Source organism: Neofelis nebulosa, chromosome 12, assembly GCF_028018385.1.
Source record: "Neofelis nebulosa isolate mNeoNeb1 chromosome 12, mNeoNeb1.pri, whole genome shotgun sequence".
NCBI classification, from domain to species: domain Eukaryota; kingdom Metazoa; phylum Chordata; class Mammalia; order Carnivora; family Felidae; genus Neofelis; species Neofelis nebulosa.
Window position 1 is genome coordinate 14,795,904 of NC_080793.1, and position 13,701 is coordinate 14,809,604.

The 13,701-nt window shown below is 44.7% G+C and overlaps 1 protein-coding gene across 2 annotated transcripts in view; it reads left to right on the plus strand.

Moving 5' to 3' along the window:
* FBXW2 (F-box and WD repeat domain containing 2) overlaps positions 1-12,868 on the plus strand; it is a 33,477-nt gene extending 20,609 nt beyond the window's left edge. For both annotated transcript variants that reach the window (XM_058694347.1, XM_058694346.1), the window contains 3 exons: positions 445-531; positions 1,399-1,568; positions 7,971-12,868. In XM_058694347.1, the coding sequence (XP_058550330.1) occupies positions 445-531; positions 1,399-1,568; positions 7,971-8,259 (546 nt within the window). In that variant the 3' untranslated portion in view covers positions 8,260-12,868. The remainder of the gene's footprint in view (positions 1-444; positions 532-1,398; positions 1,569-7,970) is intronic.
* The last annotated feature ends 833 nt before the right edge of the window (positions 12,869-13,701 follow it).

A 13,701-nucleotide genomic window follows, 5' to 3' on the forward strand; every position in this document is an offset into this window, starting at 1 on the left:
AGACGGTCTCGTCCAAGGTTGCAGAGTCAGTATATGGCAGATTCTGGTCCCAGGTCCAGTGCGTTGTCCCTTACAATGCACGTGCCCGTGCTCCTGAATACAGATTATTTGTAACTATTTCTAGGTTTACGGACTGTTTTCTTTCCTGTTCCTCACACTTTCTATGAGGTCACATTTTACAGTTTTTAAAACCATTCCAAATGTTTGCTTCCAGATTAAAGTTGAAATTAAATGCTGCCATCATTAGACAATTTTAGATCCTGCTGAAAATACAGAGACTGTGGTTGTGCTAACTAGAGGCTAACTTGGTCCTAGAGTTACAGCTTAGCTGTTCTAGCGTACCAGCTCATTTTGGGCTCTTTTTCCTATTTTAATTTTTAAAAAAAGGAATCTAGAAACAGTTTTAAAAGGATCTTTCTGTAACATGGATGTTTATATTTCTAGGTGGTTTTGCAGAAGTGTAAAGTCAAGTCTCTTTTGCACAGCCCTGGAGACTACATACTCTTAAGTGCGGACAAATATGAGATCAAGGTGAGGTGTTTTTTTTTTCCTCCATTAATTTGCCTCATCAAAGAAAAACTGGCAAATACAAGGAAATTAAAATGGTGTAGCACAGGGGGAATATTTTAAGGGAAGCAGGAATGTCTTAGTATAAGCCATCTTAAACCCATTGGAAAGAGAATTGCTCGTTATTTCTATGTACAACGCAGTTTCTAACCCTGATTTGCAAGCAAAGAAAAAAGAAAACACAAATTTATCTTCACATTCTGTTTTCTTAAGACACATCTCAGGGTGCCTGGGTGGCTTAGTCGGTTGAGCATCTGACTCTTGATCTCGGCTCAGGTCATGATCTCGCAGTTCGTGGGTCCCGGCCTCACACTGGGCTCTGCACTGGTGGCGCGGCGGAGCCTGCTTGGGATTCTGTCTCTTCTTCTCTCTGCCTCTCCCCAGCTTGTGTGCTTGCTTGCTCGCTCGCTCTCTGTCTCTCTCTCTGAAAATAAACTTAAAAAAATAAAAACCACACATCTTGTACCCACTTCAATTCTTAGATCTACACTATGAAAACGAAGATTTACTTGTATAATAAAAACAATTTGCAAAAAGTTTACAGAGCGATCTTATATACATTCTTTTTGCAGTTTTTAAATTGTTTTGTGTGGTAGGCATCTTCATTGTGGGAACTGAGGTTCGGAGAGGGTACGGATTTTACCCAAGATCACACAGTACATGCGTGCAGCATCAGAACTAGGACCCATGCCTCTCAACTATAAAACTTGTGGCCTTTCTCATGTACTTCACTTTATACTGCCTTCAGCAACCATAGGCCGCATTGTGTAAGGGTAAGCTTGTCTATGGTGATGTGATTTGTCATCTTGTCTAATATTCTTTTATCTGTAGATTTGGCCGATTGGGAGAGAAATTAACTGCAAGTGCTTGAAGACATTGTCTGTCTCTGAGGACAGGAGTATCTGCCTGCAGCCAAGACTTCATTTTGATGGCAAATACATTGTCTGTAGTTCCGCGCTGGGTCTCTACCAGTGGGACTTTGCCAGTTATGATATTCTCAGGTAATGTTTCCTATCTTTGACAGTCTGTTCTCTTTTTTCTTTTTCTTTCTGTTTGTTTGTTTGTTTGTTGTGGTTTAATAGTAAAGTCAAGACCGAATATTTGGATAAACCAGTCAGTAGTTTGTGTTTGGGAAATGTTTACTACATCAGTTATAAACAGGGTTATATGCCAAAAATCACACACATAAAAATATTAAAGGCAATAATTAGAGTTTCATGCTAGAACCTCAAAGATCTAGGTTCTAATCCCTCCCCTTACTTCCCCCTTTCAGAGTTTAACATGCTTTTCTGGAAAACGAGAGGCTTGGATAAAAAGAACTTTCAGATCTCTAGTTCTAATATTTTTTAAAATATATTTGTTTAAGGTTTTAGACAGATAAGGTATATGTAGTAAAATAACGATTTTTTAATTAAATTTCTTATTTTAATTCCAATACAGTTGCCGTGCAGTGTTACTACATTGTACACCTGAAACTACTGTATTTCAATTCCATGCAACACCTAGGGCTCATCAAAACATGTGCACTCCTTAATCCCTGTCACCTATTCCATCCATCCCTTCACTCACCTCCCTTCTGGTAACCATCAGTTTGTTCTCAATACTGAAGAGTCTGCTTCTTGGTTTGTCTCTCTCTCTTGCTCTCTTTTCTTTTTCCTTTGCTCATTTGTTTTGTTTCTTAAATTCCGCATGTGAGTGAGATCATATATTTGTTTTTCTCTGACTTAGCATTCTACTCGATAGCTCCATCTATACAGCTGCAAATGGCAAGATTTGATTTTTTCTTTTATTTATTTATTTATTTATTTATTTATTTATTTATTTTTAAGTTTATTTATTTTGAGAGAGAGTGTGTGATCAGGGGTGGGGCAGAGAGAGAGAAGAGAGAGGGAATCCCAAGTAGTCTCCATACTCAGCACAGGGGCCCAACATGGGGCTTAGATTTCACGACTGTAAGATCATGATCCGAGCCCATCATGAGTAGGACGATTGACTGCCTGAGCCACCCAGGTGTACCAAGATTTGATTCTTTTTTATGGCTGAATAACATTCACGTATATACACACACACACACACACACACACACACACACACACACACCCCACATCTTTTTTTTTTTTATTAAAAAATTTTTTTTAAACGTTTATTTATTTTTGAGACAGAGAGAGACAGAGCATGAACGGGGGAGGGGCAGAGAGAGAGGGAAACACAGAATCTGAAACAGGCTCCAGGCTCTGAGCTGTCAGCACAGACCCCGACGCGGGGCTCAAACTCACAGACCGTGAGATCGTGACCTGAGCTGAAGTCGGACACTTAACTGACTGAGCCACCCAGGCGCCCCACATCTTCTTTATCCATTCATCTTATCGATGGATACTTACACTGCTTCCATAATCTGGCTATTGTAAAGAATACTGCAGTAAACATAAGAGTGCATGTTTCCCTTTGAATTAGTATTGTTGTATTCTTTGGGTAAATACCTAGTAGTGCAATTGTTGGATCATAGGGTAGTTCTATTTTTAACCTTTTGAGGGGTCTCCATACTGTTTTCCACAGCAGCTGCACCAGTTTGCATTCCCACCAACGGTGCACAAGGATTCCGTTTTTCTCCGCATCCTTGCCCACACTTGTTTTTTTCTTATGTATTTGATTTTAGCCCTTCTGACAGGTGTGAGGTGATATCTTATTGTGGTTTTGATTTGCATTTTCCTGAAGATGAATGATGTCGAGCATCTTTTCATGTGTCCATTGGCCGTCTGCATGTCTAGTTCTGATATTTTAAATTCCACTTCCTGGTCAGTGAAATTCTGCATTAAGGGATCAAGTGACCTTCTGTTGACTAGTAGAAAGATGGAGGTATTTAGAGAAAAACAGAATTTGTAGGATTTCTCTTCAAAGAAATAAGAAGAGGTCCGTGGACAAAATAATTCTGTGATACTTTAAAGTACTGCATACTTTAGACCCTTCTTGGAGATTGATGGTAGTTGTAAGCATGCTGGAGGCTGATGGAAGCCAGTGCCGTATGGTGATGAAGAGAACTTACTTTGGTGATAAGCCTTGGTTTAAAATCTGGTGCCATCTCCTGTGAGCTGGAAGATTTTATGTAAGGTTCTACCTTTCTGTGCCTCAACTTCCTGACCTATAAAGTGAAGACTAAACGGAATACCTGTAACGAGGACCAAGTAGAGGACCAAGTACGAGACCTGGCAGATCTTTATTACCAATAGCTCTGAGAGGCCCTACACAAAGAAGCCTGTTTGCATTTGTTTAACCTCCTGTACCTCAGTCTCATTGTATACAAAGCCCTTTTTTTGAGGAACACCTACTAATGGTTCAGAGAGTTAGTATTCCATAGAATGGTTCAGGAAATGCTGGCTTGGAGTTGTACCGAAAATTGAATGTTCTCGTCATTGTTTTTCTCCATGACTGTTTGAGGGCAACTGGTATGGGATCTGTCATGCTAGCCAATAGGACTTTGTCAGGCCCGGTCTCTGGTCAGACAGTTATAAATAACCCCTTTTATATCTTCCCGGAATCAGACTTAATATTTCTAACCAATTAGCTTTCCAAGCTGTCAGAATCATTTCTAGAAATGATTGAGAATTATGCTTTGAGGAAAAAAAAGACTGGAATAGATCCTAGAAAACTTTAGTCTATGCTTTTCATTTCATAGATGGGGAAACTGAAACCAAGAGAAGGTAGGGGCCTTGTGCAACATCCCCCAAATTCACCCTAGTCCTGCATCTGTTCATCCTTCTTTCTGTCCATCTGTCTATCCATCCATCTGGCATCATCCAGTAGGCATATGCTTCAGGTACCAGCAAGCCAGAGAGAAGGAACTTTTGAAAGAATGTGATACTTTGCAAAAATCCAAGTAGTCACCATGGGAAAAATCTGATTTTTATTACAGTTTAGTATTGTTTTTGTTTTGAATCAAAATTTGGATAGGAGGGATGCAAAGGTAAGGTGGAATGCTTAGAATCTCTAAAGGTTTTATTTTGATCCCACATTTACCTTTCTCATGTATGTATTTCTCTTACTCAGAATGGCTTAAAGAGTCCAGAGTTCCAGAAGAAAGTTGTGTTAATTTTTGGTATTCAGATACACTAGCTTTGAGCAATAAACCTACACATTTGTTTGCTGCTAGGAAGTGTTAAGTTTAGATTTTTGTTTTTAAAATCTTTTTATTTTTGTTTATTTTGAGAGAGCACGTGCGCGCACCCACAGCATGGTATGGGCAGAGAGAGAGGGACAGAGGGAGAATCCCAAGCAGGCTCTGCGCTATCAGCACAGAGACGACGTGGGGCTTGATCCCACGAACCATGAGATCGTGACCTGAGTTGAAATCAAGAGTTAGACACTTAACCAACTGAGCCACCCAGGCACCCTTAGATTTTTCTTTGAAAGGGGGCCATTTTATTTATCCACGGGATACAGGTGTGCTGTTTCAAAGGGACACATGCACCCCCATGTTTATAGCAGCACTATCCACAATAGCCAAAGTATGGAAAGAGCCCAGATGTCCATCGGCAGATGAACGGATAAAGAAGATGTGGTGTGTGTGTGTATATATGTATATGATGGAGTATCACTCGGCATCAAAAAGAATGAAATCTTGCCATTTGCAACTACGTGGATGGAACTGGAGGGTATTATGTGAAGTGAAATTCGTCAGTCAGAGAAAGACAAAAATCATTTGACTTCGCTCATATGAGGACTTTAAGAGACAAAACAGATGAACGTAAGGGAAGAGAAACAAAAATAGCATAAAAACATGGAGGGGGACAAAGCATTAAGTGACTCAAATATGGAGAACAAAGGGAGGTGTGCTGGAGGGGTTGTGGGAGGGGGGATGGGCTAAATGGGTAAGAGGCACTAAGGAATCTACTCCTGAAATCATTGTTGCACTATATGCTAACTAATTGGGATGTAAATTTAAAAAAATAAAAAATAAAATTAGAACAAATTAAAAAAGAAAGGGGGCCATTTTATGTCTTGCCTCCTCCTCACCCCCTGCAACACAGATAAACCAGCCTCTTTTGAAATCTTAGTGCAAGTCCTGTGGCCTCAGTTGCTGAGACCAGGCAGGGCCACTTAGCTGAAAAGAAGCAAAGCACACGTGGTAGCATGGTGCTCAGGAAATCGGAGACAGGCCGTCTCTTGGGCTAAGTTAACTCACTACAGCAAGCAGGGTGATTTGGGTTGCAGGGCCCAGAGGGCACGGCAGGGATATCTGTTTACAGTTCTAAAGTAATCAAAGTTAAAGGGGCTGTGAGCCTGTCGAGACCTGCATTCCCCTCTGCAACATATTTGTGCTCCAGTGGCTGGAGTCTGTTCATCTTCGCCAGGCTTGGGTCCTATCTGCTAGCTACCCGGTTACCTAAGTTTCTGGTTGTTTCCTGCTTTGCATTGGTGACGTGGGACTTACTGGACTTTTCTGCTGTTTTCCCAGTTTCCTTTGGATCTCTTTCGTAGGAGTTGTTATTTACCCATGTTCATTGCATCACTGCTCTATTTGTTAGCAGATATTTATTGAGCATCTACGTATGTTTTTGGCATTGGGATATGTACTGGGAACCTGCAGAACTACTTACCAAACTTGTAGAAATTACTAACCAGCAAGAGGGAAGACTGACATTAAATAACTAGGTGTTTTAGTGGTTGGGCTAAGGGCAACACAGTATGGGGTACTTTGAGACCCCCACCTAGTTGAGCAGTAAAGGAAAGCTTCTTTGAAGAAGAGGTTTGAGCTGAGCCCTGAAGGATGAGTGTCTGCATTTAACTAAGTGCCAGCGGATGGTGTGCAATAAGGAGCATTGTAGACCGAGTGACCTGGCTGTTCAAAGGCCCTGAGACTGAAGGAGCCTGGTGCCGGAGACATGAGTGCAGTAGAGAACCACCAGAGGGTTTAAAGTTAAAAGAGGTGTTAATAGGATTAGATTTTAGAGTGAGATTAGCTGACTAAAAGGGGCAAAGAATAGCTGTGGGAAGACCAGTTGAGACTGTTGGCAGCTCAGGCAAAGGATGACATCTTGGATCAGTCGTGGCAATTTCGCTAATAGCGAATAAAGTAGAAACTTTAAGAGGTAAAATCAGTTGATCTTGGTATTGAATTTGTTGCTTGAGTGAGGTGGAGAGTTCGGCGGTTGTCATGGTTTGTTACCTGAGCAACTGGGTGAAAGAGCAAGGAAGGAAATAAGGAAGAGAAACAGGGTTGGCCCACACTTCAGTTTTGGACAGGTTGAGTGTGGGGAATAGGTCGTCTTCACTACTCAGTCCCCTCCCTTTCCAATGTCCGCTGAAATCTGCTCGGACCCTAGTTCTCTCTTCTAGAGGTCATGACGTCTGGCCTCACACGTCCTTCACTTCGTACGTGTGGGCGGTGATCGTGTATAGTTTCCCTGTCCCTGCCAGCTCTTTTTCTCCCCCTGTCAGCTGATCTCCCTTGTGTTCTTTCTTTGTCCCAGTTACCAGGCCCTGCCTGTTCTGGGTGAGCTCTCGGGCACACGCTAGTTGGCAGTGTCCTTGTTAAAATGCGGGTCAACCCGGCCTTTCACAGGCCCCCCCCCCCCGCCCCCCACTGTTCCAGAGCAGGGTTTGCTCATCCTTCTCTCACAGCTCTCTTCCTGGTGCCTCCAAAGAGGACATCAGCTTTCCTTGTCAGTCTTGGCGCCTCACTAAGTGTGCAGACGACAGAGACTGTGTTTTTTTGTGCGTTTCTTTTGCTGTTTGGCTGGGCCTCTCCCGTTCTGTGCCTTTGTCGTCAGTGTTTGGGGAAGGTGAGGGGTGCCCTCTCCACACCCCCAGTCTTCCCTAACAATTTCTGATGCATCTGTTGTTAGTGTTTCTGGATTATTTAGGAACACCTTGGTTCTTCTGGCCTCTGCTGGATTTAGAGTTGGCTACCTGCCGAGTAGAGTAGCACTGGAGCCACCTGGTTTCCAGTCTTTGTTCCAGGCACAGGAGGCTCCCACAGGCCAGTGTTCTAGGGTTTGATGAATCCATCTTTTTACCTAGTGGTATGAGTTGAGTCTTGCATTCTAGTTCTCCCTGGTAATCCTTAGCCACAGTATGGACCCCAGCGGGACTTCAGTTTTCACCTAAGTGAGATAATCTGTAAGATCCTTTCCAGCCTGGGTGGGCATCTTGCGCCTTCAGAGATACGCATCAGACACTGCCTTTTCCCTTACGTGCCGCTGTTATCATGTCAGGGTTCTTCCTCTTCCCCCTTTTTAAGTAAGCTCAGCTTTTTGTCTTTTCCATTTTATTGAAAACTTTCATTTAACTCTCTAAATTTTCTTGAATTTTGTATTGGTTTTTAATGTCTCCAGAAAAGATTACAGTGGCAGAAACAGAAGTAAAGTTGCCTTCTGGTTCATGTTTCCTAACTCTCGTCTTTGTAGGGTCATCAAGACTCCTGAGATAGCAAACTTGGCCTTGCTTGGCTTTGGAGATATCTTTGCCCTGCTGTTTGACAACCGCTACCTGTATATCATGGACTTGCGGACAGAGAGCCTGATTAGCCGCTGGCCTCTGCCAGAGTACAGGAAATCAAAGAGAGGCTCAAGCTTCCTGGCGGGCGAAGCATCCTGGCTCAATGGACTGGATGGGCACAATGACACGGGCTTGGTCTTTGCCACCAGCATGCCTGACCACAGTATTCACCTGGTGTTGTGGAAGGAGCACGGCTGACGCCACGAGCTTACCACCGCTGACTTGACTTTGGGTGCCGGGGCTGCGGGTTTTCAGTGCAACCTCTGTGGCAGCCGACTGCATGAACCAAAGTTCTCACCTAATGGTATCATCGCGCAGTGCACAATCATTTATCCATGTTTGCCAGGGGGCCAGGGCTCGGGGCGGGGGAGGGCTTGTTTTATTGACATACAGCACAGCATGCTAGTGGGGGTACGCCATTGACTTCATTTGTACTTAGTTATGTTGGTCAGTAGAAGAGGATGCATTTTGGGTTCATCTTTCTTGAATATTGGTTTTAAGTAAAGAAAGTTAAATGGCTCATTAATCTGCTAATTGGTTGCCTATAAAAACACATTCAGTCTGTTATTAAAGCTTTTTACCATCGCCTTTTTTTCTTTTGAAGTTGAAGCAAAGGTGCTATGATGTTGTTCCAGCAACTTCTCTCACGTGGGGCTTAGCTTTTATAATAGCCAGTGTTACAAAGACCACTGAGTCCTGTGACATTCATAAACTCTCCACCACATACCAGTTCTAAAGAAGGTCTGTCTTCCAGGGCGTATCAAGTTCTATAAATTGTTCACAACACATTCTAAACCCTAGTACTTGGCAGAGTCAGGGTTGGCCAGGTCTGAGATGTAAGGGAGTTCTATGGTTTTCGTTTCCGTGTGGAGCAAGCTGGCCATCGGTCCCCTGCCGCCTGGGTGAGTGCACACAGGTGACCGGTACAGTAGAAAGGGCGCTGAGCTGGAAGGTCGAAGACTGGCCCTGTTACCTAGGAACCCTGCGACCTCACTATATCACTTCCCTGGGCCCCATTTTCCCTGTCTGTATAGCCAGGTGTTACGCTAAGTGATTTCTGAGGTTTTGGTCCTGCATCTACTGAAGTGTGGGCAAAAGTTGGTATTTCAGTTTTGTCTGATTCATGGTTTCTTTTGGGTTGAAGATAATAGTTAAATGAAATCATTGGTACAGAGTTAATTATCTATAAGGGAGTCAGATGGACCCAGGGGAAATGTAGAAAATGTAACAGATTCCCTAGAATGTTAGCATTTGGATGTTAGCAGATTGGATGTTAGCAAGATGTTAGCAACTGGATGAAATGCTGAGGAGAATCTTGGTTCTTTAAAAAGACAGTGGGCTGTCTTCGAAGGAAAGGTACCTGAACCTACCTTGTTCTTCCTCCTTTGCCTCTAACTTGACACGTGGCTTCAGGCTGGTTAACTTTTTATCTCTGGGCCTAGATTAGGGTTTACAAACTCAGATGCCCAGGGCAGCCATGCAGATAACATAAATGGCTGAAAGGCGTTAGGGTTGTGCTGAATCACGGAAAGCGTATTTAATGGGGCAGTTACTCAGCTCTCAGTGGTGGTGGGTCTTCACGATTTCTTTAAGAGGGAGTAGAAATCCAGATCTTTATTTGAAACCTCCTGATCTTTGAAATGTTGACAACTAATTGTAGATAGTGTAAAATACAATGAGCTAAACCAAGCATGTCTATGGGCTATCAGTTTGCATCCTCTACCCTGTCATTCCTGTAAAGTTAGGTAATTCTGTGATCCGAAACGGGAGTGTTTTGACATCATCGTCACAACATTAGGGACAAAGTAGAGGGAGCGAGCTGTAGGACAATTCAGCTGTTTCCCATTGTGTTACAGGAAAGTGAGGGGGCGCGTTTCATCCGCGGGCCAACAGGAAAGTAGTTTGAAGGTGAACATACGAACTGGAACCCCATTTGCAGCCTCCACCTGGGAATATGTTATTTGTTCTTGCTGACGCGAATATGAAAGCCTGTCCGTTTTACAGGTGGGAGAAAGGCTCCCGGCAGAGCTGAGAATGATGCCAGCCCTGGTGGGGACCCAGCCCTCCCACATTCCGCAGTAGCACAGAGCCCGACGGTGACCTCTGAAGGCCTTCGTAAAGTTAATATTCTAGAGAATTCGTGTTTGGCTTCAAGGACAGGTTTAGTTAATATTCTTGTTGAGACTGTAAGGGGATGAGGGAAAAGGGTAATGTGTTCTCCATCCCCAAAGGCCATGGGTTCTGTGCGTGGGCTCCGCTCCGTCTTCCAAGAACCGGAACCAGAATTGCGGCCGGAACCGATTTCACAGGGGCCTCAGGAGACTTTGGGCGGTGATGAGGGCAAATGACTTTTTCCTCTTCCTCCAACCTGAACAAATAACTGAGATTGCAGATCTGATGGCCATCCCTACGCCCACCTCACTCTCAGATATATCCAGCAGGAATTATAGTCATTTGTGGGAATTTTTTTTTTTTTTTTTTTTAATGACTGACCCCCTACTTTTACGGCACGTCCCATTTCAATTTTCAGCGGACACCGAAGTTCCCATCAGGTAGCGTGGCGCAGCTGGTTGGGACAGCAGTACTTGAGGCAGTGGTTGGAGTCCTCACTTAGATTCCTCCTCACCAAAGGCCTTCGTTCCACCTGAGCGGGTTATTTCAGTGCTTTATAGATGCCGGATTTAGCCATACAATGGCTGGCTTTTGTGAAAATGAAGAGCTAACGGGTCCTTTGAAAGAATAAAGCAAACTGGAGCATCAGAGGGTGGGGAGGAGGTAGCTAAAGCTGTAGTTTCTTAGTCCCCTTTCATTGCCTTACAAGGTTGTCTTCCCCGCTCCCTGACTTGCGCTCCCTTAGCTCGGAGGGGAGGCAGCTGCCTTTTCCTCTTCTGTGAACATGCTCATTTCTGAAAAATTCGCAAGTCCTGAGCACATAGACTCCATCCTTTCTTGATGAGCGTTGGATTTCTTGAGTGAAGATGTGTGGTGAGAGGGAGGGGCTCCTCACCTCTCAGCTCCATAAGGGTGGGGCTGGGGGTCCAGGAGAGCTGAGGGAGTGGGAAGTTCTAACATTCCAAAGCAAAGTCATTTCCTCCAGCCCCGTTGTTTGAAGTAAGAAGTCATTCGGCAAAACTGATACCAGGCTGACCTTCAGACCTGTCAGAGGAATAGGAAGGAAGCCTTCTTTTCAGGGGTGGGGCTAGACTTTGAAAAGTTCCATGGGAAGGTGCACACGTTTGGATAGCTTTTTATAAGTGGAAGGTAGGGAATAAATACTGTTACTAAATTTTAGATCGCACCTCATTTTTCACAGTTAAAAAAGACCCTTGTGGCCATTGCAGACACTCGGCGAAGTGTGGATGAGGGTGATGTAATCATTCCAGAGTTTACGCTCGGGAGAGTGGTCACTACTCTGCATTTGTAAAACCCCTTCGGGAGAAAAGAAATATTTTTGTAAACGGTATCATTTTAGACAAGAAGTGGCTTGTTCGGTTCGGCATTTCGACCTAACCGAAATGGCGAAGGATGGAGGTGCAGCCGGGTTTTCCGCCGCTGCTCTGGCCAAACGCGGCCAGCTCCTCGAAGCGGGGCCAGTGCACCCTGGCTTCTTGGGGGCCTGGAGGTGAAGCTTCCACCGTCACTGACTCTACCAGTCTCGGGGCCTCTGCTTGGCCTCTGGCAGGCCTGGGCGACCTGCAGGTGCCCCCCTCAGTCGGGAAGCGCGCAGAATCAGATCACTGCTCTAGGATGCCGTCTGGGGCGGGCCACACGGTCCCCTTTGCCTTTAGGGACACAGGATTTGTCAGGGCAGGAGGGAAGCTCTTGAGGTCTGTCCCCGTGACACAGCCTTCCTACCTGGTTATGCCGGTGCTGGCCACGATATTTGCAAGACACCCGAGACACCCCAGAGGATTACGCGGCCCACTAGAGTGTGATGGCAAGAGCAGGTTAGCGTCTTGGGCAGAAATGCCCACTAGGTGTCTTTGGCAGCGTGGGAGCAGAGGGTCGGTCCCTTGTGCCTACTCTAGGAAAGTGTTCCCCAGAATAAATCCTCCGGTGGAGTCCTGGGTAGTCTTTGTACCACTCCCTTATCAGGCTGAATGATCGTGCTCCGTTCAAACGGGTGTTGGCTGTCGAGTTGTTTCAGGGTGTCTCCGGTCTTCCTACGACAGGGGACTTCGGTTGCTTCCAGTTAGTATTACGGTCCTGACGAGTCGTAACCCCGTGCTGTCGTCGCCGCCTAGAGAACCCAGCCATGTCTGCGCTTCATGAATGTGCTCAGAGAAAAATGTTTTTGCATATTTCAACCTGGAAAACTATTAACGCAGATGACAAAAGCTCACAATTACCCTGTGTCCCTCTACTCACATTGTGAACAGACGCATTTCGACTAATTTAGACTTCGTACTCTCGACGAGCGCTCAGGTTGAAAAAGGCTGGTCTCACCAATCCGACGTCTGTAGCAACGTGGTCAAAATGTATCTTCTCATGTTTCACTAATTTGATGTCTATTGTGATCTAGGGGGAAGGAGGTGAAGTTTGTATCTGAAGTGTCTGTGGGGTGGGAGGAGAAAGGGACTGTGTGAGCAGATAGTGGAGAGAATGTGGGACAAGATGTCTTTAGAAGATGAGAAGTTACTTTCACGCATCGTATGGAAGCATTCTACTGTGAGTGATTGTGCTAACTATAAATCATTGATGTCTATACATTAAGGCAGGTTCTCTCAATTAGGCAACATTTGGTTAGTCAAGTCCAAGTTATTGTTTGTACTTGAAAGTAATAAAGCTGCGTTTCCTTAAAAATACATTCTGTAGTTTTAAGACTATTTACTTGCCTTCTTTCCCCAGTGAATTCAGGTGGGACTTTGCGAGAGTTGATCGCGTTTTAGAATGTGTTTTTTAGAAATGGAACTGGGTGTCGTGTGATCTAAAGCGACTCTGTTCCTTTGCTGTTTCTGCACGTTCTAGAACGTAAGCCCAATAATATAACAATTTCTGAATGAGATCCAAGAGGGAAACAATACGTTGAAAAGTCAAATGCAAGGAAAGAATTTTGGCGACCTCCATGAGTAGATACAGACGGGGGGAAGTACCATGAATGCAGGTTGCAGAGCTTGGGATTCTCCCTTCCTCCACTATTCAGCCCATCTCCTAGTTGGGTCATTCTTCATTTCAGTTTGTAAGTTGAAGGCCCCTTGTTGTTCACCAAACATCATCCTGTACCTTTGATCCCCAACGGCACCATCATAGGGCAGGCTGTCCTGTTATACAGAGAAAATTGAGGGCTGAAAAGTGGCTAATTGCTTGGAGGAGTAGTGAGTGGTGATGAGGGGGTTGGGGCCCAGAGTTTTAGCCTCCACAGACCCGGACCCTAGATTTTCCCCACCTTTCCTTGTTTCCCTTCCCATTCTCTCCCTACTTCAAGTCTCTTGGATCCAAACCTGGACTGTTCCCTTCCCCCTTCATCACTTGCATGTGCCTTTCCGCCCGTTCACACTCTGGAATGCTTCCGGGGAGTCTCGCCAACCGCTCCTTCAAGCACATGGCCCCTCTGTTCAAACCACCTCAGTGAGTCACTATTACCAACAGGGGTGGGGGGTGGGGGGAAGAGGGTCTAGTCTAGATGTATTAACCTACCCA